We start from the raw sequence: 25,204 nt of genomic DNA, 5'->3' as shown, positions 1-25,204 counted from the left end.
CAACGGCCTGGATGTTACAAAAATAACTAAGCCCGGCCTCATTCTTGAGGGACAAAACTAAATGGGTTGGTCAAATATTAAAGTTTACTACAAGTATTGCAGAGTCTTGACCTCTCCAAGACTTTTCCCCCTCTCAGATCACCTTGGAAGTCGGTAAAGTTTCTGCACTGATAGAAGGAACTTCCCTGGAGAAATATGTTACCTGGGTGGCGACAGATATTTGCTCCAAAGCTGGAATGTTCCAGCCCTCGGGCTAAATGTCAAACAAGTAACAGAAACTCCACCACTGAAACGGCTCTTTAATACATGATCTAAAAATGAAAGAAGTTGCCAACTGAAGCTGCCATCCCCTCCCCCCGTCACCGAGGAAATAACATCCTTTATTTCCTCCGGGGGAGCCGGGGGTCCGTCTCACAGGCCCGCTCCGTGAAATTCTCCCGTGACCTTGACGCCGAGGATCTGCCGCCTGCTCGCCTCGGACGCCAACTAGCTCTTCAAATTAATGCCACAGCAATCCCAAGACAGGCTGGCGCGGCGGAGAAGGCTCAGGAAACGGAGGGCGAGGGGGGGAGTGGCAGGGAGGAAGTGCACGACAGACAAAGGAAAGGGTGAAAACATTCATCCCTCTGGGTGTTTCCGCTCCTTTCTTCCCCCCGATCGCTGTTGCGTAACGTGGGGGGACCGATGCCGCTCTGATGCCGTAAATGATGATGGAAATGAGGCTTATTTTTGCCTCTGCGTTGCTCCAGATAACAGTTTTCAGTTAAATGCTGCCGTCTATCAGTGCACAGAGGCTGCTCTGTTCATCAGGAGGCGGCACGAGTGTGCGATTGCGGCGGTGATCCCGTCAGCTCCGCGGTAATGGGCGGACGCAAAGCCTGCTGAGATAATCACACAGTTCCAGATCAAATCTGTCCTCCCGCTTTTTGATGTTGTGAGTCACTGTCTCCGCTCTCACAAGCTTTGAGATCAGTGGTTTTTTTTTTTTTCTCCTAAGACGCCCGGTTTCAGGGCGAGTTAGCGAGTCGGCGGCAACGACGGAAAGATTTGGTTCATTTAGCGGAGACTTAGAAGTGAGGAGCATCGCTCAAACTTCTGCACGGAGAGGAAACTTTGCTCTGATAGCGTTCATGGGCTCGTTTCATCATCTTGAAAGCTTAAACGAGAGCAGTCTTGGCTGAGGTCGACACTCCCCGACAACAAAAAGGCATAAACTAACTGAATTTACGCAGCTGTCACTGTGTGGGGGAGATCTGAATTTGATTTGGGCGGCTAGTGCTAGCGAGCTCAGTGAGTAATGGGGTCACATTACAGTATTGGAAGATATGCAAATCTGTGCTGGTCCTTTAAGGGTTTGGACTGAGGTTGGTTGGTACTGTTGATGGGACTTTTAACCCTCTAGATCAGGGGTCGGCAACGCAAAATGTTGAAAGAGCCATATTGGGCTAAAAACACAAAAAACAAATATTTCTGGAGCCGCAAAAAATTAAAAGTCTTGTATAAGCCTTAGAATGAAGAAAACACATGCTGCATGTTTCTATATTAGTTATAACTGGGGAATTATTTTTTTATTCATTATGCGCTTCGAGACAAAAGTTGAAATGTCGAGAAAAAAGTTGAAATGTCGAGAAAAAAATTGAAATGTCAAGAAAAAAGTTAAAATGTTGAGAAAAAAGTTGAAATGTTGAGAAAAAAAATCAAAATTTTTAGAAAAAAGTCGAAATGTCGAGAAAAAAAGTCAAAACTTAGAGAAAAAAGTCGAAATTTCGAGGAAATAGTCAAAATTTCGCGAAAAAAGTGAATGTCGAGAAAAAAGTCAAAATTTCGAGAAAAAAGTCGAAATGTTGAGAAAAAAGCTGAAATGTCGAGAAAAAAGTAAAAATGTTGAGAAAAAAGTTGAAATGTAGAGAAAAAAAATCAAAATTTTGAGAAAAAAGTCGAAATGTCGAGAAAAAAAGTCAAAACTTCGAGAAAAAAGTCGAAATTCGAGGAAATAGTCAAAAAGTCAAAATTTCTAGAAAAAAGTCGAAATGTTGAGAAAAAAGTCGAAATTTCGAGGAAATAGTCAAAGTAAAAATTTCAAGAAAAAAGTCGAAATGTCGAGAAAAAAGTAAAAATGTTGAGAAAAAAGTTGAAATGTAGAGAAAAAAAATCAAAATTTCAAGAAAAAAGTCGAAATGTCGAGAAAAAAGTAAAAATGTTGAGAAAAAAGTTGAAATGTAGAGAAAAAAAATCAAAATTTTGAGAAAAAAGTCGAAATGTCGAGAAAAAAAGTCAAAACCTCGAGAAAAAAGTCAAAATGTTGAGAAAAAAGTCAAAATTTTTAGGAAATAGTCAAAAAGTCAAAGTTTCGAGAAAAAAGTCGAAATGTTGAGAAAAAAGCTGAAATGTCGAGAAAAAAGTCAAAATTTCGAGAAAAAAATCGAAATGTTGAGAAAAGGAAAAAAAGCAAAAAAGAAAAAGAAAAAAGGTCAAACATTTTTGAAAAAGCTCCAAGAGCCACTAGGGCGGCGCTAAAGAGCCGCATGCGGCTCCGGAGCCGCAGGTTGCCGACCCCTGCTCTAAAGGGTTAAAAATATCTATATCCTTTCACTCTTCCTAGTATTCCAAACGCAAGGAAAGTAAACATTCAGTGTTGAAGAAATTAAGTCATGTGTCAGAGCTGCTTTGTTTCGTACTCCTCTCCGAATCTGGCTGGAGTCCACGCAGTCAAACAGCCTCGTAATCTTTTGCTTGCATCTCGCTTTGGTTCTCGTTACGGCCGTTTGTGCATCTGCTCTCGCCGAGCTCAGACATGCGAGCCGCCTCAGACTCTTGACAATCATTAGTTTGCAAACAGTGAGATCAAACAGGAAAACAAAGGGGGTTTAAGAGTCAGACAGTGAGCAGGATTTCAGCAGGAAAAAGCCTCCGTGCACTCGGGAAACACTTCCAGTAACTGAGTCGTGCTTCCTGCACCGTTACCGGCAGTACTCGAGTTGTAAAAAAAAGAATCAGGGGGGATGGTGGATTTTATCATATGGGGACAGATAATTTGTGCTGATTACAAATAATTTAATATATTACAAATAATAGCACTGACCAAAACACCTGCAGAAATACTGCAGGAATGACATAGCAGCAGTTAAATGCAGCCTTCTGTAAGCTTTAAATATCCACTGGGCTTACATCAAATACATCAAAACACAACAATAAAAAACACTTTTCTGAACTTATCAATATGACTCTGTCCTTCACAGGATAAGTAACATGGATCACTGCAAAAATGCAAAATCTTAAGAATATTTGTCTTATTTCTAGTTAAAATGTCTCATTTTAGTAAAAAAAAATCTCATTACACTTAAAACAAGACTCATCACTGGAAAAAACAACAATTTTCACCTGTTTCAAGTAGATTTTCACTGGAAATAAGTAGAAAAATCTGCCAGTGGAACAAGATTTTTTTGCTTGTAATAAGATAAATCTTGTCCCACTGGCAGATTTTTCTACTTATTTCAAGTGAAAATGTACTTGAAACAGGTGAAAATTGTCACATTTTTCTGGTGATGATTCTAAATGTTGAAATAGCAGTAAAACCACATTCATTGATGAAATGACATAAGGGATGGAAAGGGGGGATGGCAGTTTTACAGGGGGGATGATTTTGACTGTTTTTATTTACCTCATCCCCCCTCAACTCCAGTACTGGTTACCGGGAAGTTTGACGATCCGACCCACTTTCAGCTGCAGTGAGGTTCAGTTCACCTACGCGTCTGAAACCAGTGGGGCCTGGGGCGATGCTCACGGTCAAACTGATCACGTATGCTTCAGAAAAAGTCTGCAGCAACGTCTTTTTCTCGTGCCCTTTGAAAAGATGCTTCACCTGCTGAATATGAGCTGAGGTCAGAACCGCAGCAATCTTAATTAACGGAGATAAGATGGACGAGGCGCTCTCCAGATAACTTCTTTTAATACGCTCTTTGCTGGCTTAAATCCTCCGAGTCTCATCTGAAGAACTCATTCTCCCGTTTTAAGTTGAATAAAGTAATAAAAAACATGATTGACATCTGCTTCCACGCCGCCGTCCGGGCTCACTGCGGATTAATCGGACCCTCACCTCGTATCTGTCCGACACATGTGCGTCAGCCGGGTCTTGATGGCCCCCGTGGGCTCCAGCAGGTACAGGCAGGAGTGCACGAGGGGCCGGACCCCCTCCGTCGGCACCTCGGGGTGCTCCGTGGACACGGAGGAGACGTAGAGCGGGCCGGAGGACGGGTCGGCCTGCCAGGTCCTGGACGACAGACAAGCCCAATTAAAGCTGCAAGCAGTGATGAACGGGGCCTCGCACGGGCAATTTGCACCAATTAAGGTCAAGGACTCAAAACTGAGTCCGATGACACCACCCACGACTCTTTATGTCAAACCATTCAAAAGTTCTAACAGAAAATAGGGACAACCAATCAGAAGAAGGGGCGGGGCTAATTCACACCAATTATGGTCAAAGGATTCAAAACCATGTCCGATGACACCACCCACGACTCTTTATGTCAAACCATTCAAAAGTTATGGCCGAAAATAGGAATTATGGAATTATGAAATGTCGACCAATCAGAAAAAAGGGCGGGGATAATTTGCACCAATAAAGGTCAAGTACTCAAAACAGAGTCCGATGACACCACCCACGACTCTTTGTATCAAACCTAGGGCTGGGCGATTTTGGACAAAAATAAAATCCCGATTTTTTTCTCTGAAAACCCGATTTTCGATTTCGATTTTTTTGGTAAAACTACAAAAGACAATGGAATAAATTGTTTCAAATATTTTATCTTTATTCTTAAAGAAAAATAGCAAACACATTTCCCTATTGGGAATGAAGTGCAATTGAAAGATACTGTAAATCCTCCTTGAGTTTAGTAAAGTGACAACATTTACAATTTTCTTGACCAAACAAAGATGACTAGACGAGCTCTGTCTGTAATGCAGACAGCTGCAAAAAAGGAAAATCCATTTTCCGATTTTCCTTTTTTAACATTGATTTTGATTAATAAATCCGATTTAGATTTAAAATCGATTAATCGCACAGCCCTAATCAAACCATTCAAAAGTTCTAACAGAAAATAGGGGCAAACCAATCCGAAGAAGGGGCGGGGCTAATTCAGGCCAATGAAGGTCAAGGACCTGTTCAAAAGCTATGGCAGAGAAAAGTTTTCTAGGGGGCGCTGTTGAGCCATTAGGCCACGCCCATTCATGCAAACCATGAAGTATCAAATTTATCGCCAGGCCTGGCTTGCGTGCAAAATTTGGTGACTTTTGGGGAACTATCAAATATGGACCAATCAGATGAAGGGTGGGCGCGCTTTTTGGCGTCTAGCGTTGCCACGGTAACGCTTTTGACTGAGAAAAGTAATGTGCATCGTCGCACATTTTGATGTATAACACACCTGGGTGCACGTTACGGTTCGGGCCGTATTAACGGCCGAAGAAATGGCATAATTTGCGCCAAAATTACATGATTAATTAAGATGGCCGGCTTCCTGTTCGGTTTCGGCCATGGCGCCAAGAGGCTTTTCTTTAAGTTGTGACATGATACAGGTGTGTACCGATTTTCGTGCATGTACGTCAAACCGTATTGTGGGGCTTGAGGCACAAAGTTTTCAAGCGGGCGCTGTTGAGCCGTTAGGCCACGCCCATTAATGCAAACCATGAAATATCAAATTTTTCGCCAGGCCTGGCTTGCATGCAAAGGCCTTCACACTGTAAGTGCTCGGGCCCTAAAAACGCTCTTAACTCGAAGTAAACTTGTGGATTCATGTCTGGATTTCTTTTTTTTTACCTTGTCTGCACACATATTAATGGTTAGTACCATGCTGGTTAAAACCATATATAAAAGGCATATATATGTGCATTGTTTAAGTTCAAGTTCTTTATTTTCTGTAATGCAATTAAAAAAAACTAAAATGTCATACATTCTGGATTCATTACAAATAAACTGAAATATTGCAAGCCTTTTATTATTTTAATATTGCTGATTATAGCTAACAGTTTAAGATTAGGATTCCCAGAATATTCAAATTTTTTGAGATAGGATATTTGAGTTTTCTTAATCTGTAAGCCATGATCACCAACATTAAAATAATAAAAGGCTTGCAATATTTCAGTTGATTTGTAATGAATCTAGTTTTTGTAATTGCATTACAGAAAATCACAATATTGGAATTTTCTGAGACAGTCCTGTATATACATCGTGTCTGGATTTCTACAAAAGTGTTCAGTTTGAGCGGCTAACAATGCGTCTGCGTTGTTTACAGGAGTCGCGATTAAGTATTAAATAGCTCAAAGACTCAAAGCGGCTGCAGCACTCCCTTTTATCAAAGACGGCAATGTTGATCTTGCAATTTTCATTAAATATGTTGGAAACGAGCACTGAATTCATTACGAGGATGCACTCATTTTCATTTCCTACAAAAGACGTGTGTGTGTAAGCTGCCATAAAGAGGGGGAACACGAAAGAACAAAGGCGCAAAGCGACGCTGTGGAACTGCAAATGCTGCCATGTCTCATCTGACTTCAGCGCTGGATTAAAGTTTCATAACCCCCTCAGACGGAGAAGTGTGCTCTCGTTTCAGTTTGAGTAGAGCTGACACTTTGAGGGTACTTTCAGCTCTGCGGAGCCCGCGGCCCCGTCTCTGCCTCATTACCTGAGCAGCAGGTGCTCCTGCGGGGGCTGCCAGCCCAGGCTGTGGCCCGGGCCCTGCAGGACGCAGCGGTACAGCTCGGCGTCCTTGGACAGGGTCTGGACGACGGCGGACTGACGCAGGTTGGGCTCCCAGAGCTGCGGCTCCCGCAGCAGCCGCTGCAGCAGCTCCTGCTGCGGCGCGTCCACCTCCACGCAGCCGCGCCACATGCACAGCAGGTGGCCGTCGTTCACCTGAGGACACACGGAGTCGGGATGAGAGGTCGGCAGATCCGTCTGGGTCACTGGTTCGGACGATCGAGAAGTAGACGTCTTTAGGAGCCCACACATCCTCCGTTTCAGCGGCTTCAAATGCTGTCAGTCCACTGAATAGGAATGTATCATGTGTAATCAGAGCCTTGAATGGTGTGAGTAGATGGGATACTGTCTACCCGCTAGATTTTTGTCATTATTCTTTGGGTTGATAATGGCTTTCTCTATGTATTTTAACCCAGCTACTGCTATTGAGAATGAAACTTAGGCTCAGTAGATGTTGACTTTTTTCTCAACATTTTGACTTTTTCCTTAACATTTCGACTTTTTTCTCAACATTTTCCTCAACATTTCGACTTTTTCCTTAACATTTCGACTTTTTTCTCAACATTTTGACTTTTTTCTTAACATTTCGACTTTTTTCTCAACATTTCGACTTTTTTCTCGACGTTTCGACTTTTTTCTCAACATTTCGACTTTTTTCTCGAAATTCTACTTCAACATTAATCTCGACTTTTTTCTCGACATTTCGACTTTTTTCTCAACATTTCAACTTTTTTCTCAACATTTCGACTTTTTTCTCAACATTTTGACTTTTTTCTCGAAATTCTACTTCAACATTAATCTCGACTTTTCAACTTTTTTCATGACATTTCCACTTTTTTCTCGACATTTCGACTTTTTTCTGAACATTTCCACTTTTTTCTCGACATTTCGACTTTTTTCTGAACATTTCGACTTTTTTCTCGACATTTCGACTTTAATCTCGACTTTTCGACTTTTTTCTCAACATTTCGACTTTTTTCTCGAAATTCTACTTCAACATTAATCTCACCTTTTCGACTTTTTTCTCAACATCTCGACTTTTTTCTTAACATTTCGACTTTTTTCTCAACATTTCGACTTTTTTCTCGAAATTCTACTTCAACATTAATCTCGACTTTTCGACTTTTTTCATGACATTTCCACTTTTTTCTCGACATTTCGACTTTTTTCTGAACATTTCCACTTTTTTCTCGACATTTCGACTTTTTTCTCGACATTTCGACTTTTTTCTCAACATTTCGACTTTTTTCTCAACATTTCGACTTTTTACTCAACATTTCGACCTTTTACTCAACATTTCGACTTTTTTCTCAACATTTCGACTTTTTTCTTAACATTTCGACTTTTTTCTTAACTTTTCGACTTTTTTCTCAACATTTCAACTTTTTTTCTCAACATTTCGACTTTTTTCTTAACATTTCGACTTTTTTCTCAACATTTCGACTTTTTTCTCGAAATTCTACTTCAGCATTAATCTCGACTTTTCGACTTTTTTCTCAACATTTCGACTTTTTTTCTCAACATTTCGACTTTTTTCTTAACATTTCGACTTTTTTCTCAACATTTCGACTTTTTTTCTCAACATTTCGACTTTTTTCTTAACATTTCGACTTTTTTCTCAACATTTCGACTTTTTTCTCGACATTTCGACTTTTTACTCAACATTTTGACTTTTTACTCAACATTTCGACTTTTTTCTCAACATTTCGACTTTTTTTCTCAACATTTCGACTTTTTACTCAACATTTCGACTTTTTACTCAACATTTCGACTTTTTTCTCAACATTTCGACTTTTTTCCCGAAATTCTACTTCAACATTAATCTCGACTTTTCGACTTTTTTCTCAACATTTCGACTTTTTTCTCGAAGTGCATAATGAAAAAAAAATCTTCCTCCTCTAAAATATTATTTTTATTTTTCTCCTGCCTGGCCCTAATACTCTTCTGTACATTTGAAACGGGTGCTCCGTTTACCTTCTTGGAGGCCAGGGTCACGTGCTCCGGAGCGGGGTGTCTCTCCCAGCCCTCACTCTGCTCCTGGTCCTGGAGAAGCTGCTGGGTGCTGAGCTGCAGTCTGCTCCGTCGCTCCTCCAGCTCATCGTCTCCCCCGTCCCGACTGGAGAGAGCCGAGCCCCCCCTGGACTCCTCACAGGGCGGGATCTCTGAGAGGCTCAAGTTTTGGCCGGGCCAAAACTCTGGAAGCTACAGAGGAGATTGTACTCATTAAGATGGATTTTCGGTAATAAAACTGTGTCCTGCTTAGTTAGTTAGTTAGTTTCAATTTATTGTCCTTTCGGAAATTCTTTTTGCATCTGTGGCAGTCAGAATACATAGTCAAAAAAACTACAAAACCACAATACACAAGACAATTCGACATAGAATGATTAAGTGCAGTATAGTACAACACTATACAATAACATAACGTAACACAATGAATAGAATCTTTGATCCTAAAGTGCATCACACCAAACCTAGTGGATTATGAGATTAATAATACATCTATAATTTATTTAGCAGATTTTTCTGATATTTTCTGGACTATAAACTGCTACTTTTTTCATAGCTTTTCAACCATGCAGCTTGTACAAAGGTGCGGCTATTCTGTGGATTTTTCTTCCACCGCTCGGGGCGCTCTAACCGGAATTAGAAACAAAACTAAGACAAAACAAATGCAAAGAAGAATACGCTACTTCTTCTTTAGCAGATAGAAGTAGGTAGAAGCAGATTTCAAACAGATAAACAGATAAATAAATGTTGGTTATTTTCTCTTGGTTCTGTCCAGTTTTAATCAGTTTTAATCAGTTGCTGCCGTGTTAAAAGACACTGTTAGGAAAGGATATATTTAGGTACAAACATGTACATCATTTACAGTTCAAAATCCTTCTGTGCATGTAGTAAATATCTAATCTAACAACATAAATATCTGCGGCTTGCATATCTTTTTTTTTTTTAAATAGAGCGGGTGCGGCTTGTATGCAGGTGCGGCTTATAGTCCAGAAAATACGGTATTCTGCATTGAGGGGATGAAATATATCACTGCATATTATCCTCCCTGTCCCAGTCACACGGGATTCACAGAGCCGTGACAAACTGACTTGTTGTCGGCCTACAATCTTGCTAGACATGCTGACAATCTTACTGAGTTTGTTCTTATTACCAGTACTGGAGTTGAGGGGGGATGAGGGGGGATGGCATCCCCCCTGAAATAAAAACGGTCCAAATCATCCCCCCTTTCCATCCCTTATGTCATTTCATCAATGAATGTGGTTTTACTGCTATTTCAACATTTAGAGTCATCACCAGAAAAATAACTTATTTGACAATTTTCACCTGTTTCAAGTAAATTTTCACTTGAATTAAGTAGGGAAATCTGCCAGTGGGACAAGACTTATCTTCTCATTACAAGCAAAAAAATCTTCTTCCACTGGCAGATTTTTCTACTTATTTCAAGTGAAAATCTACTGAAACAGGTGAAAATTGTTGTTTTTTCCAGTGATGAGTCTTTTTTACTAAAATGAGACATTTTAACTAGAAATAAGACAAATACTCTTGTTAAGATTGTGAGTTTTTGCAGTGATCCATGTTACTTATCCTGTGAAGGACAGAGTCATATTGATAAGTTCAGAAAAGTGTTTTTTATTGTTGTGTTTTGATGTATTTGATGTAAGCCCAGTGGATATTTAAAGCTTACAGAAGGCTGCATTTAACTGCTGCTATGTCATTCCTGCAGTATTTCTGCAGCTGTTTTGGTCAGTGCTATTATTTGTAATATATTATATTATTTGTAATCAGCACAAATTATCTGTCCCCATATGATAAAATCCACCATCCCCCCTGATTTATTTTTTACAACTCGATCCCCTATTGACAGTGAAAAGAACCAAGCCACAAAGCAAATAGTGTGTGAGTGGAGCAGGCGGGCGGTACCTGGAAAAGCCTCTGGGCCTCGGTGATCATGCTGGCCAGGCCCTGCGTGGCCGCCAGGTTCTCGCTCAGGTCCCGCTGGTCCGGCCGGCCCAGGCTGTACTTCCTGTGACTGGACCTGAAAGCCAAAACACAGGATGTCGATATCACGGTCACTTTCATCATCTCCTACGGGAGAGAGTCCCCTTCGCATGGAAAGTAACATCCTGGAGCTAGTAAAAGCCGTTTGGATTATCTTCATGCAAAACATTTGGTGTCATTTTTACATCGTGCAAAACTTTATAAAGCTGGAACGTAAGATAATAATCCTTGGAATTTAGAAATGTCCGTGTGCGTCGTAGCTTTGAGAACCATGTTTTTATGACTTGTAATATGCAGTATTTGAGTTAACTCTCATAGAAAGATTTTAACCCCATGTCCTACTGTTGAATGCTTAAAATAGTATTTTTATTTGACTCTAAACCAGGGATACATGCCAATCTTGGTCACACCCTTAAGTAGACAGATTGTGGATATTTATAACTCAACTTAATTGCTTAATAATACAATCTAATCTTCCTGCATATCCTCCGTTTCTGCCCCTCTCTGTCTTCTCTCATGTCGGTTCAAGTTGGAAATCTATCACCGAATAAGTGATAGGAAATATCTTCTCTAATAAGGGGATGCGTTTGAGTCCGTTATGTAACTTTTTATCTTTGTTTAAACTCAGTTTAAACAAGCAGAAAAGTGCTAGAAAGAAACAGAGAAACAGAGCTGGATGCGGTCCAGGAATGATGTGATCCATGAGAACGGAGCGGTACGGAAACTTGACTTCTAACGAAGGAACAAAAGGAGGAAGAGAAATCGTGTCTCGGTGGCACCTACACAGCATCCTGACGAGGTTTTCAGCCAACACGCACACAGACAAATAATACACTCACCAGCCACTTTATTACACCTGTCCAGCTGCTTAAGGCACATTTCTAATCAGCCAATCACGTGGCAGCAACTCAGTGCATTTAGGCGTGTAGACGTGGTCAAGAGGATCTGCTGCAGTTCAAACCAGCGTCAGAATGGGGAAGAAGGTGATTTAAGTGACTTTGAACGTGGCATGGTTGTTGGTTCCAGACGGGCTGGTCTGAATATTTCAGAAACTGCTGATCTGTTGGGATTTTCACACACGAGATTCGCATCATAGATGTGCAGCCGACAGATCTGCAACAACTGCGTGATGCTATCATGTCAATATTACGGGAAGAGTATTAGGGCCATGCAGGAGAAAAGATATTTGAGAGGGGAAGATTTTTTTTTTATTGTGAACTTCGAGAAAAAAGTCGAAATGTCGAGATTAATGTTGAAACAAAATTTCGCCTTTTTTCTCAACATTTCAACTTTATTCACGAATTTTGACTTTTTTCCCCAACATATCGACTTTTTTCTCGACATTTCGACTTTTTTTCTCAAAATTGTACTTCAACATTAATCTCGACTTTTTTCTCTACATTTTGACTTTTTTCTCAAAATTTTGGCTTTTTTCTCAAAATTTCGACCTTTTTCTCAAAATTTCGACCTTTTTCTCGACATTTTGACTTTTTTCTCAAAATTTCGACTTTATTCACAAAATTTTGACTTTTTTCTCAACATTTCGACTTTTTTCTCAACATTTCGACTTTTTTCTTAACATTTCGACTTTTTTCTCGAAATTCTACTTCAACATTAATCTCAACTTTTCGACTTTTTTCTCAACATTTCGACTTTTTTCTCGACATTTCGACTTTTTTCTCGACATTTCGACTTTTTTCTCGACATTTCGACTTTTTTCTCAACATTTCGACTTTTTTTCTCGAAATTGTACTTCAACATTAATCTCAACATTTCGACTTTTTTCTCAATATTTCAACTTTATTCACGAAATTTTGACTTTTTTCCCCAACATTTCGACTTTTTTCTCGACATTTCGACTTTTTTTCTCGAAATTGTACTTCAACATTAATCTCGACTTTTTTCTTAACATTTCGACTTTTTTCTCAACATTTTGACTTTTTTTCTCGAAATTGTACTTCAACATTAATCTCAACATTTCGACTTTTTTCTCGACATTTCGACTTTTTTCTCAAAGTGCATAATGAAAAAAAAAATCTTCCTCCTCTCCAATATTATTTTTATTTTTCTCCTGCCTGGCCCTAATACTCTTCCGTACAATATGGACCAAGCTCTCTGAGGAATATTTCCAGGACCTTGTTGAGTCTATGCCACGAAGGATTAAGGCGGTTCTGACGGCAAAATAGGGTCCGACCCGGTACAAGCTAGGTGTACCTGATAAAGTGGCCAGTGAGTGCATATCAATATTACTTTAGTATATTACAACTGTTAAAAAAACACATCAAACATTTGAATAACCCTGATGGTTTCAACCCCAGCTAGAAACCTGACAATGTTGGATCATATTTTCTTTTTTTGGAGAATTTGAAAAAAATGAAGTGATGCAGTGTTACACGAGGGCTGGAATAAAAACACACAATCTAGAAAAATCAACTGAAGTATGAAGCCAACAGTTCATGTCTGAAACCAGCAGCAAAAACTGTTCAGGAGAAACTTCCTCTGATGTCCGTGGACTTTTTTTTTTTAAAACCCAAACTGGAGCAGCTCTGAGAGGCAGCTGACGTTGTTACGTAACTGCTGTTTACTCTTATATAACCACGGCGATGTGGGTCAGACACTTCACACCTTTGATCCTGCTCTGTCTTCTACTGAGATTATGGGTATTTCCATTGTTTATTTATTCATGTTTTACAAAATGCCTAACAGAGCTGAGTGGGCTGTTGTTGCTCTTAAAAACAAACTTTAAGACCTGTGTCTGCGTCGCTGGGCTCACCTGACGTCTCTCTGTATGGTGTTGAGGTGGAAAAGAGACGGCGCCAGGCAGACGGCGATGTTGGTGGGGGTCATCTGGTTCTCATCCACGCAGGCCACGACATCTCGCAGGAAGAAGAGCAGCGTCCGCAGCGCCTCCCTGTTCTCGTCCGGGAGCAGCAGCACGGCCGCCTGAGCCGCCACCAGCTGCTGGTCCTTCGGGAAATCTGCAACACGCCCACCGTTTTCATTATATATAGTGTAAACGGTCTAAAAGCCAACGTGGATGCGAGCTTGCTCGCCGCTTACATTGGTAGATGTGGAGGAAGGACTCGCAGAGTTTGCTGCTGAAGACGGGTTCGGGGAGGTCTCTGAAATACTGCTTCACCATGTCGGCCACGTCGAAGGCCGACTGGCCGTCGTATGAAACTCCATCCGGGTCCGACTCCACCAGCTCGCGCAGGTACTGGATACGAGACTTGACCCCTGACTTCCGGAAAAGACCCACCTACGAGAGGACGCGGTACAAACTTCTTTACATTTCTCACTCAGAAGGGTTTCCTTGTTTGCAGGCCAGAGCTTCAGGAGCTGCATGCTGCCCTGCAGCCCCCCCTCTGATCATCCCACTGCTGCTTCCACCTGTCTATAGATGTCTGTAGGATGCCTACTGACATCCTTGACCATCAGTCCCCCCCTCCGACCACCACATCTGTTTATATAGTCATCCCTGTAGTGCACCATTTAGCCATTGAGTCTGTGTCTCTCCTTTCTCTGTTCTTCATTCTCTCTGTCTGTTCTCTCTTTTCCTGCTCTGCCCAGCTGGCCCCCCTTATGATCCAGGTCCTGGTCCAGGTTTCTTCCCTCCTAAAGCCGGGCATACACTGTGCGATTATCAGCTCGTTTTGAGCCGATTTTCCAGTCGTGCGACTATTTTTTGGATCGGGCCGGATTTCGACCCAATCGTTGGTCGTGCAGTATACGTGGGATAAGGACGAGAGATTAGCACCTCACGACGAGCTCCCGATCACATCACACAATCGTGTGCTCGCAAGAAAATCAAACGTGTTTGAAATCCTGGTCGTGCTACGACCCGATTGGACTCATCCTTTCACAGAGAGCATGCGCAATCTCTGATGTCACGTCAAAAACTATTATTTGTAGTTTAAAGTGTTGCAAATTCACATTACAAATCATGTTTTAATAGCAGAAAAAAAGACCACATTTCCCACGTCTGCCCAGCCAATTCCTTGTCCAATCACGGCGTTGTCTAATCTTTTTTCATTTATCGCCACACAGAATGGCACAAATTTCTAAAGGCTGATTTATGGTTCCGCGTTACACCAACGCAGCGTAGGGTGCGGGTCGCGGCGTACCCTACACCGTAGGCTCTGCGTTGGTGTAACGCGGAACCATAAATCAGCCTTTAATGTGTGCTCTGTGTGCTGTTCCGAACACTTCTCTGTTGTGCTAATTTTCCTGGGACACCGGGTCCCTCCGCTGAGACACAACTTTTGCGGTATATGCACGTTTGGGTGGGCACAGCCCACCCCTGCCCCAAAACCTGCCTCGAGTTCCAGTACACAGAAGTCCGACGGAAGTGAAGATTATGAACGTATAGTGTGACCAGACGGAGCATCAGAGCATCGGGTCGTACAGTGTGAGACCATAAATCGTGGGCTGTGAACTTTTGAACTCCGCAATCTAGTCGTGCAGTGTGAGATGGGGCTGAATCAAACGATTTAAAATATCGCACAGTGTATGCCCAGCTTTAAGGGGAGTTTTTCCTTGCCACTGTTTGGCTTAAGGTTTTTCTCAAACTATGGGAGTTTTTACCCTCCATTGTTTATGTAATAATTGCTCGTGGGTTTATGTTCTGGGCCTCTGGAAAGTGCCTAGAGACAACCTGTGTTGTAATATGCTATATAAATACAATTGAATTGTGACCCGAGTGAATCAAGTCACAGAAAATAAGAACACATGGTTTTTCCCGCTGCGTTTATGCCCCTTGAAGCGAGACCTGGCTCCCAGTCCCACCGGCTCGGTTACCTGGTCCAGACACTGCGTCCTCAGGTACACCAGGGCTCTGATGATGCTGGGAGGAAGTGGCTCTCCCGTCTGTTGGATTCCCAGGAGCAGGGGAACCCCGAACACCTGCCGGCCTTTCACCTCCGTCGCCTTGGCCTTGCCCAGAGGTTTGGGAACAGTCCTGCAAGGTAAAAACATCGTCTGATGTTTAGGAGGCAAGTCAACAGTCAACACGTGCAGAGGGAGAGCAAAGCTACGGAAACAAGTTGAAATAGGCATTCAAAAGCTGATTTTCCAAATGTCTTGAGTATTTGCAATCTCAGTCAAGTGTTGAAAAAAGGAAAAGAAACTTCACTTGGCTGCTGCTGTTTCCGTTTGAACGAAGAGCCAAATAAACCCTTTTCGATTACCCAAATCCCTTGTGATCACTGAAATGTGTGAATGTGTACACGACTCACATTAACTTTGGAGGAAACGCCCCCCCCCCAAAAAAAGAAGAAAAGAAACAACAGCAACAATCAGAAATGAAAGCTCATCCCCACTGGCCCCTTTTATCCCTGTAAGTTATGAAAGCGCGTGTCGCTCTGCAGCTTTAAAGCAGCAACGATATCTCTCTTGTACTCTAAATGTTTCAGCTCTCTTTAATCCATCCCGTTTTCTGTGACATCTTACAGCGGCTCTCGGAGGCAAATTGGCCATCCTGAAAAAAGAAAAGTGCCTTTGAGTGCTATCCGCCGTCCTCATCAGTAGTTAATTGCTGTATTATTAATCATCAAGTAATCACTTTGGGATTGGTGATTATATCCTTGAAATGATAAGACTTGAGAGGATTACTGAAGGCCGGCGTTTTAGTTTTCTCTTCTTTTGCTGGAATATTTTGTTTAATTGTGCAGATTTCCCATGAAACTGGCAGATTCTCAATTGAAGTATCTTTTTATTCAGCTTTGATTGTTAAGTTTAGTTATGATGAACATCTCTGAAGATGCAACAATTTTCTATTTCTAAAGTCAGTTTTTGTACAAATAACTAAAATAAGAGCATTAATTTGACTCTGCAGAGATGTATATTGTTGCTGTCAAAGACGACATTGTGCTATCTTCAGTACTCGAGTTGAGGGGGGATGAGGGGGGATGAGGGGGGATGAGGGGGGATGGCATCCCCCCCCGAAATAAAAACGGCCAAAATCATCCCCCCTGTAAAACTGCCATCCCCCCTTTCCATCCCTTATGTCATTTCATCAATGAATGTGGTTTTACTGCTATTTCAACATTTAGAGTCATCACCAGAAAAATAACACCAGAAAAATAACTTATTTGACAATTTTCACCTGTTTCAAGTACATTTTCACTTGAAATAGTGGGATTTATCTTCTTATGACAAGCAAAAAAATCTTGTTCCACTGGCAGATTTTTCTACTTATTTCTACTTATGTGAAAATCTACTTGAAACAGGTGAAAATTGTTGTTTTTTCCAGTGATGAGTCTTGTTTTAAGTGTAATGAGATTTTTTTTTACTAAAATGAGACATTTTAACTAGAAATAAGACAAATATTCTTGTTAAGATTTTGAGTTTTTGCAGTGATCCATTTTACGTATCCTGTGAAGGACAGAGGGATATTGACATCGACCCAGTATGAGTTAATGCTTTGCATCGTTTCTCTATTTGCAGCGTTTGATGACGCTGCATTTGTCTTTGTTTTTTGCAGCACGTTTTTTCATTTGCACCACGTTCCTCTTTTTGTACCTCGTTTTGAGTTTGTGAATTTGAATCGTTTCTGTACTTGAAGCCGTTTTCCTTAACTGCATTAGGCCGTTGCAGTGCGTTTGGCCCTTGTCGCCCACCGTAGTTTACTAGTTTAATAGTGAAAATGTATTTTATTAGATCATCTCTTATATTACGCTACACTCCTACTTTTAACCCTACAAGTGGCCAGTAACATTTACATTAAGGAGATTTAAGTTTGCTCTTTCTGCTTATTCCAGTGTTTGTGCTAAACTAAAATCAACAGTTTTATGTAGGTGAGAAAAAAGGATCTTATAAAACGTGTTTCTGGGTATTAGTAAACCAGAAGGTTTTAAATACTAAAGTGCTTTCCCATTTCCCGACTGGAACCGTGTCAGCAGCTGTAAAGGTTGGAAATCTTAGCAGCGAGTGAATGGATTTTGTAAACCAGTGCATTTAATCCAGATCATTACTGCGATCTCGGTGAAAGTTGGTCATTTTTTATGAAAGACAAAAGCTGTAGGTGCTTATTTCCACGCTAAGTGCACTAACCAAGCCAGTTGCCGCATTTTGAATGCAGATATATTGTACGCAGGCGCTAAAAACTAAAACAGAGAGAGGGAGAAGACGTATGCATCATCCCTGGTGTCAACCATGCCGGCGACTTTGGCAATGCCATGTGTTTTTCATATGAAGCCTGTGATATTACTACATCCCTTAGCTGCACTATTATCCCACAGTCCACAGAGTCGAGCAAACATAATGCCACCATAACTTGTGTGAGGAAAAGTAATTTTGCACTTGAGAGTTTGTGCCAATTTAAAACTTCTGCTTCGCTCAGTAAATGTTAACTTGATGTTTTCCCTCATTTGGTTTAGATGCCGATTAGACCCGATTTCCCTCTCAAGCCTTGCGTTTTAATAACGTTTACACTCTATTAAAACGGAGAGATCTAAACACGGAAGACACACCTGATCCACAGGAGGCCGCACTGAAGTTTATTTTTCTCTCTACCCTCCCGCTTTCTCTTGCCAGTCCACTTCAACAAAGGCCCTGCTTCTCCTACATCTCTCTCCAAACATACGTCTGATCCCCAAAATTAAAGACTAATATGTATGAAGAGTAATTTCAGGAGGGGTTTCTGTTCAAAATGCTCATTTCCCACGTTTAGCCTTATCTCGTTGAGCATAACACTACGTGCAACAACAAATCTAATTGGTTTTCACCAAAGCATTAAAGCAAGCAGGTCATGCATTCGCTCAGAGGACGTTACAAAACAGAAGGGTTCAGCAAAGTAAACAGGGAGAATATATGAACATTTTATTGTTGATAAAAATGAATTTGTCTCAATTTTGCATGAGAGCTTATTCCAACAGCAAAGTGTAGGAAGCAAAACACTGATCTCATTAAATCCACATGCTGTTTGCCAATTACGGGCAGCTGAACATTACAAACAAGGAGGAGCTGCAAACACTTTGCTCTGGAAACACTTCATTTAAGAACACAAGCAGCAATTTACATCCCAAACTTTTCCTTTTTTTTTTAAAGTCCAAAATATATGGATACTTGCCATTATTTAGCTGCTTTGTTGCGGAGAAAAAGATAAGAATTTAAATTCCACTTCCACTGTCTATAAAACAAAAACAAGCCACAGCCAGTTTGGTTAGGAGGGGGGGGGATGAGATTCAAGCATGTGAATTTGTGTGAAATTGTTATGCTAATATAGGGTTTGGCAATTACATTGATGGAGTAGGTTCTTTTTTACGACGTAGTATTAGGGCCAAACTAAGAAAAAAAAAGAAGGAAATTACGAAAATAAACTCATAATAATATGAGAATAAAGTCGTAATATTACGAGAATAAAATCGTAATATTAAATATATTATAAATATAACTTCACAAGATGCTCAATATTCAACATTTTAACACACTCTTCCTGTTAAAGTTCTCATAAATTAACACTTTATTCTTGTAATATTACGACTTTATTCTCATAAATTACGACTTTATTCTCGTAATGTTACGACTTTATTTTCGTAATATTACGACTTTATTCTCGTAATATTACGACTTTATTCTCGTAAAATTACGACTTTATTCTCATAATATTACGACTTTATTCTCATAATATTACGACTTTATTCTCGTAATATTACGACTTTATTCTCATAATATTACGACTTCATTCTCATAATATGACAACTTTATTCTCGTAATATTACGACTTTATTCTCATAATATGACGACTATATTCTCATAATATTACTTTATTCTCATAATATGACGACTTTATTCTCGTAATATTACGACTTTATTCTCGTAATATTACGACTTTATTCTCGTAATATTACGACTTTATTCTCGTAATATTATGACTTTATTCTCATAATATTATGACTTTATTCTCGTAATATTATGACTTTATTCTCATAATATGACTACTTTATTCTCATAATATTATGACTTTATTCTCGTAATATTACGACTTTATTCTCGTAATGTTACAAGTTTATTCTCGTAATATTACGACTTTATTCTCATAAATTACGACTTTATTCTCGTAATGTTACGACTTTATTCTCGTAATATTACGACTTTATTCTCGTAATATTACGACTTTATTCTCATAATATTACGACTTTATTCTCATAATATTACGACTTTATTCTCATAATATTACGACTTTATTCTCATAATATTACGACTTTATTCTCGTAATTTTACGACTTTATTCTCATAATATTACGACTTTATTCTCATAATATGACGACTTTATTCTCGTAATATTATGACTTTATTCTCATAATATGACTACTTTATTCTCATAATATTATGACTTTATTCTCGTAATATTACGACTTTATTCTCATATTACTTTATTCTCGTAATGTTACGAGTTTATTCTCGTAATATTACGACTTTATTCTCATAAATTACGACTTTATTCTCGTAATGTTACGACTTTATTCTCGTAATATTATGACTTTATTCTCATAATATGACTACTTTATTCTCATAATATTATGACTTTATTCTCGTAATATGACGACTTTATTCTCATATTACTTTATTCTCGTAATGTTACGAGTTTATTCTCATAAATTACAACTTTATTCTCGTAATATTACGACTTTATTCTCGTAAATTACGACTTTATTCTCGTAAATTACGACTTTATCCTCGTAATATTACGACTTTATTCTATTACGACTTTATTCTCGCAACATTATGACTTTATTCTCGTAATTTCCTATTTTTTATTTTTTTTGTCTTAGTTTGGCCCTAATACTCTGTCATACTTTTTTGGGGTTTGAAAAGGGAGAAAGGCCTCGATTGTGAAATAAAGGTTGTGCTTATGTTCCATTCAAGGCGTCTGAAGGTGTCGTGCTGCGCGAGGCCTGTGTTTAGTCTGAATGTGGTGAGGAAGGAACCCGTTCTCACTGCTGAGACAGAAGCAGCAGGTTGAGATTCAAATGCTGAACTTCTTCAAATGTCTACAAATCCTGCTCCGGCAGGATTCACACAGAGCCCGTCAAGCTTCCCCGGTCTTCTCATCCAGTGTGAATGGGATGCTGTTGTGTAGTGGTTTATTGACTTGTGGGTTTGTGGCTTTGCTCTGCAAGCTTTGCTTCCAGTGGAAAGTTGAGGAAAGCCCAAACTTTTCCAGGAGTGTCGCAGCCTCCAGACGAACAATCAAGCTGTGTCCCTTATCGTGAGATTGATCTTGTGGCTGGTTTCAGGCCTGAGTGCATCATAGTTATGCGAATCTTGCCCCCATGACTCTTTAGGAAAGAGTCGTGGGGGCAAGATTCGTATAACTATGATGCTTTCCTAAATGTGTGTGTGTTTTTTTTTTTTTTAAAGAGCATCAGTAGAAGAAAATCCCATTAATGATGGCATTTTATGTCAGGAGTAACACAGCTTAACACCGTGACTTCACTGGGATGCAAATGAACCCTAATTTGCCAGATGTTGTGCAGCTGCATATTTGTTGTGATTTTGTTTTCTTATTGTGTTGTGATTGGTGTTTTGCATTTGAGCCACATACTAAAGAATCCGGTTGGGAACATTTTTCTCTTTCTTTACAATTATAAAACACAAAAAAAAAAATCATATAAAACATGCCGCAGCAGGCTAAGAAGCAAGAAACATAGGTAACCCTTTACAATAAGGGTCCCTTAATTAACATTAGTTAATGCATTACTAAGCATTAATTAACAGTTTAATAATAGTTAAATAACCATTATTTTGTATTACTTACTTACTTGTATTACTACCGAAACATATGGTGTTTAACAAAAAACAAAAAACAGAGAAAGTGTGTAGCATGTGGTGACCTCTAGTGGCAACAACTGCAAACTGCAACCAACTGTTTGTTTGGTCTTTTCTGTAGTTGCTGCAGCAGTTCAACATTGTGGAGGAGTGCAGAATGTGAAGCTTTCTCAGGTATAACGGCCTTATTCTAGGCTAAAGTAAGAATAACAGTTCTTAATTAAACATGGCAATGCCTTCATGAAAACCTAATTAGGAATATTGTATGTTATGTTATTGTATGTTAATCAGTACTGGAGTTGAGGGGGGATGAGGGAGGATGGCATCCCCCCCTGAAATAAAAACGCTCCAAATCACCCCCCCTGTAAAACTGCCATCCTCCCTTTCCACCCCTTATGTCATTTCATCAATGAATGTGGTTTTACTGCTATTTCAACATTTAGAGTCATCACCAGAAAAATAACACCAGAAAAATAACTTATTTGACAATTTTCACCTGTTTCAAGTACATTTTCACTTGAAATAAGTAGAAAAATCTGCCAGTGGGACCAGATTTATTTTCTCATTACAAGCAAAAAAATCTTGTTCCACTGGCAGATTTTTCTACTTATTGTGTCTACTTAAGTGAAAATCTACTTGAAACAGGTGAAAATTGTTGTTTTTTCCAGTGATAAGTCTTGTTTTAAGTGTAATGAGATTTTTTTTTACTAAAATGAGACATTTTAACTAGAAATAAGACAAATATTCTTGTTAAGATTTAGAGTTTTTGCAGTGATCCATTTTACTTATCCTGTGAAGGACAGAGTCATATTGATAAGTTCAGAAAAGTGTTTTTTATTGTTGTGTTTTGATGTATTTGATGTAAGCCCAGTGGATATTTAAAGCTTACAGAAGGCTGCATTTAACTGCTGCTATGTCATTCCTGCAGTATTTCTGCAGGTGTTTTGGTCAGTGCTATTATTTGTAATATATTATATTATTTGTAATCAGCACAAATTATCTGTCCCCATATGATAAAATCCACCATCCCCCCCTGATTCTTTTTTACAACTCGAGTACTGATGTTAATATGTTACACAAAGTGGCCTGGAAGGGAACGTAGCTCAAAGACGAGGCTGACGGGTGTTTTCCACTCCAAGTGTTTGATGCACAAATACATATTCAGGTTAATATGATAATGGATAATGTTTCAAAGCTTTGTTTTTCTCTGAATCTGAACTTCCTGCAGTCTCGTAGGTATTTTTCTCACCTCAGCTCTCAGCAGAAATTCTCTCTACCTTCAGGGTGAAAGCAAACATTTCTTGCAGAACCCCCCCCACCCTTCCAGCTAACAACTGCTGCCGTATGAAGAATTTGAACAGTGTCATGCTTTGACCCTTTCGAGTCAGAGCACATAACCCAGAATAATCTCCAGTGCCGATGGAGGTGAAGGTGCAGAAACCCTGCAAGCGCTTTTCTTGGAAGGCAGCGTCTTCCTCGCGATGCTGCGTTCTTCATGCACCTGACTCATGAATAATGAATGATGTTTCAACAAAGTGTGCCTGAAATATTTACCCTCTGCTCGCCTGCCATTCTTCCTATAGTTGTTTCCTTAAAAATCGAGCCCCCCCCAAATGTTCTCGACCTCTGCCAAACCCCCCCCGCCCTCGGCATCTATTTCTATGCCTGAAATCGCCCACAATCCATTCACTCCTTACCAGTTCCAGCCCTGCTTGCTGGACGGCGAGTATTTGTCCATCAGAGCGGTGAGCTTGAGCAGCGCCAGTTTCTGCAGCAGGAGGATCTGGGGGGCCGACTGGCTCTCCAGCCCCGGACTGGAGGGCAGGAAGGGCAGGCTCTGCTCGCTGGACCAGTGAAGCTGCTGACTCGCCCTGCTGGAGACACAGCAGTCACCTCAGACAAGCACACACCGACCGCAGTGGGACGCACGGGAGTCCACGCCAAGGTGGAGTACATCAGTTACTCAGCTCATGCATTTTAAGATGAAGGAAAGTCCTAAAGTGCTACTGAGGAGGAAAAACAAGTACATAAAAAAACCCCCAGTTTTAAAACATCTGTCTTAAAGCAGCACAACGTAACTTTCAGCTTTTGTTGAGTTTGGCGGCTCCTTTGGACAAAAGCGGTAGTGCTTTACCAGAAAGAACACTACATTTCCCATGAGCACCAGCACGTACTGCCGGAAAACTCCTGTGCCCGTCGCTGCATTTGTTTTGATAGTGAATGAAATAAGACGGGACAGACTTTCAAAACTACTTTTCTGTTTTCAGTGGTCGTTTGCAGGATGGATAGTGAAGAGGTAATGTATCTATTTTTGGCTAAACAAAATAATATGACGATGTTGAAAATCACTAAGTTCAACTTGGTTTTATTAGTGAAGTCGCCCCCGCCCCCTGTCCTGTTTCAGCAGATAATGCGCCCCAAACTACTACTGCACCCTTTTCCTGTCACGTTTTTTAGAGGGACTTCGTCATAAATTAGTAGTCCAACATACTTACTGACAAAATAAAAAAATACTTTATAACCTGTGAATAACTGAATGTTTTGCAGATCAGCCCTGCACAATTTTACAGTTCTCAGGAAAAATAGCAGAAATATTCTATACATTTTCTTTGCATTGCATTCTTTCCTCTAGTGCTGTAATTCTATTCAATTGTATTATTATTATTTTATAAAGCTTCCTCATTGCCAATTACACAATTTTATGATCACTATTATTATTCTGTGTCTGTTGTTGATATTGTCAGTAATTTTAGAATGACCAAAACCCAAGACGAATGTGAAAACATTCTAATTTTGATTCTTATTGAACATAGAACTCGCCGGGCCAATGTTTATTCTTGTCCGGGCATTTAGCTTGTTACTCTCCTGCTTTCTTTTTTTCGCCTCCTCCGATAAAACTTTTATTTTCTTCGTTTTTTCGCTGCTTCTGCCATGATACCAGCTTCTGCTGAGCTCTGCGCTCCAAGCCCCGCCCAGCTTTAGTCTCGACTGTGAATCGGGAAGGAGGGGGAAGTGACGTATGCCGTAAAGCAGTCAAAGCTGTAAAAATGTGTAGTTTTTTAGTGTGGCAGGGTTCCTACCATGCTCCTCAAAGTTACATAGTGCCAGTGAAGGCGATACAGACCCCTCAGACCATGACAGAGGTTCATTAAACCTGTTGGAAGTTGATGTACCATCACAATGATGATGATGAAATATTAGATTAAGGTGGAAAAGTTACATAGTGCTGCTTTAAATTCATTTAAAGGAATATTTGATTTGTTTTTCGAAGTTTTGTTCAGAAGTGAGAGCTGAAGTATATTATTTTCCTCCCATTTGAAGTCTGAACACCGGAGGGAAAGCACATTAGCAAAGATTTCTGTGTTTCTGAAAGAAGGATTAAAACTATTCTCGTGCAATAACCAGAAAGCAGAACCTGCTGAAGGAACTTTGCCCATCAGCGATGCCGGACTCTGATGATTTGCCTGACTTTCCATCACAGGAAAAGACTCCATAACTTTTTACTGCTCTTACATTTGAAAACAAATACCAGTATCCTTATCTTTAGTGCCTGGCATTAAGCGTCTCTTCTTGGGCTGAAGCTGGGGGGGAATGAATCGCCATAACTGTCATCATCAGCACCTGGTTCACGCTCGCAAATGTCCAATCATTTGTTTGTGTTTTCCACACCTGATTATT

At 40.1% G+C, this 25,204-nt stretch overlaps 1 protein-coding gene across 2 annotated transcripts in view; it reads right to left on the bottom strand.

Moving 5' to 3' along the window:
- si:dkeyp-23e4.3 (rho GTPase-activating protein 7) overlaps positions 1 to 25,204 on the bottom strand; it is a 70,832-nt gene that overhangs the window by 4,731 nt on the left and 40,897 nt on the right. The window contains exons 9-16 of one of the 2 annotated variants that reach the window (XM_061740593.1): positions 23,224 to 23,400; positions 15,554 to 15,713; positions 13,817 to 14,015; positions 13,530 to 13,734; positions 10,679 to 10,793; positions 8,726 to 8,953; positions 6,678 to 6,907; positions 4,097 to 4,270 (exon numbers count right to left, since the gene is read on the bottom strand). In XM_061740593.1, coding sequence (XP_061596577.1) covers positions 4,097 to 4,270; positions 6,678 to 6,907; positions 8,726 to 8,953; positions 10,679 to 10,793; positions 13,530 to 13,734; positions 13,817 to 14,015; positions 15,554 to 15,713; positions 23,224 to 23,400 — 1,488 coding nt within the window. The remainder of the gene's footprint in view (positions 1 to 4,096; positions 4,271 to 6,677; positions 6,908 to 8,725; positions 8,954 to 10,678; positions 10,794 to 13,529; positions 13,735 to 13,816; positions 14,016 to 15,553; positions 15,714 to 23,223; positions 23,401 to 25,204) is intronic. The other variant, XM_061740594.1, reaches the window with a different exon arrangement.

This window comes from Cololabis saira, chromosome 14, assembly GCF_033807715.1.
Source record: "Cololabis saira isolate AMF1-May2022 chromosome 14, fColSai1.1, whole genome shotgun sequence".
Classification (NCBI taxonomy): Eukaryota; Metazoa; Chordata; class Actinopteri; order Beloniformes; family Belonidae; genus Cololabis; species Cololabis saira.
Note: the sequence above shows the minus strand (reverse complement) of the source record. Positions and strands in the feature narration are given on the sequence as shown.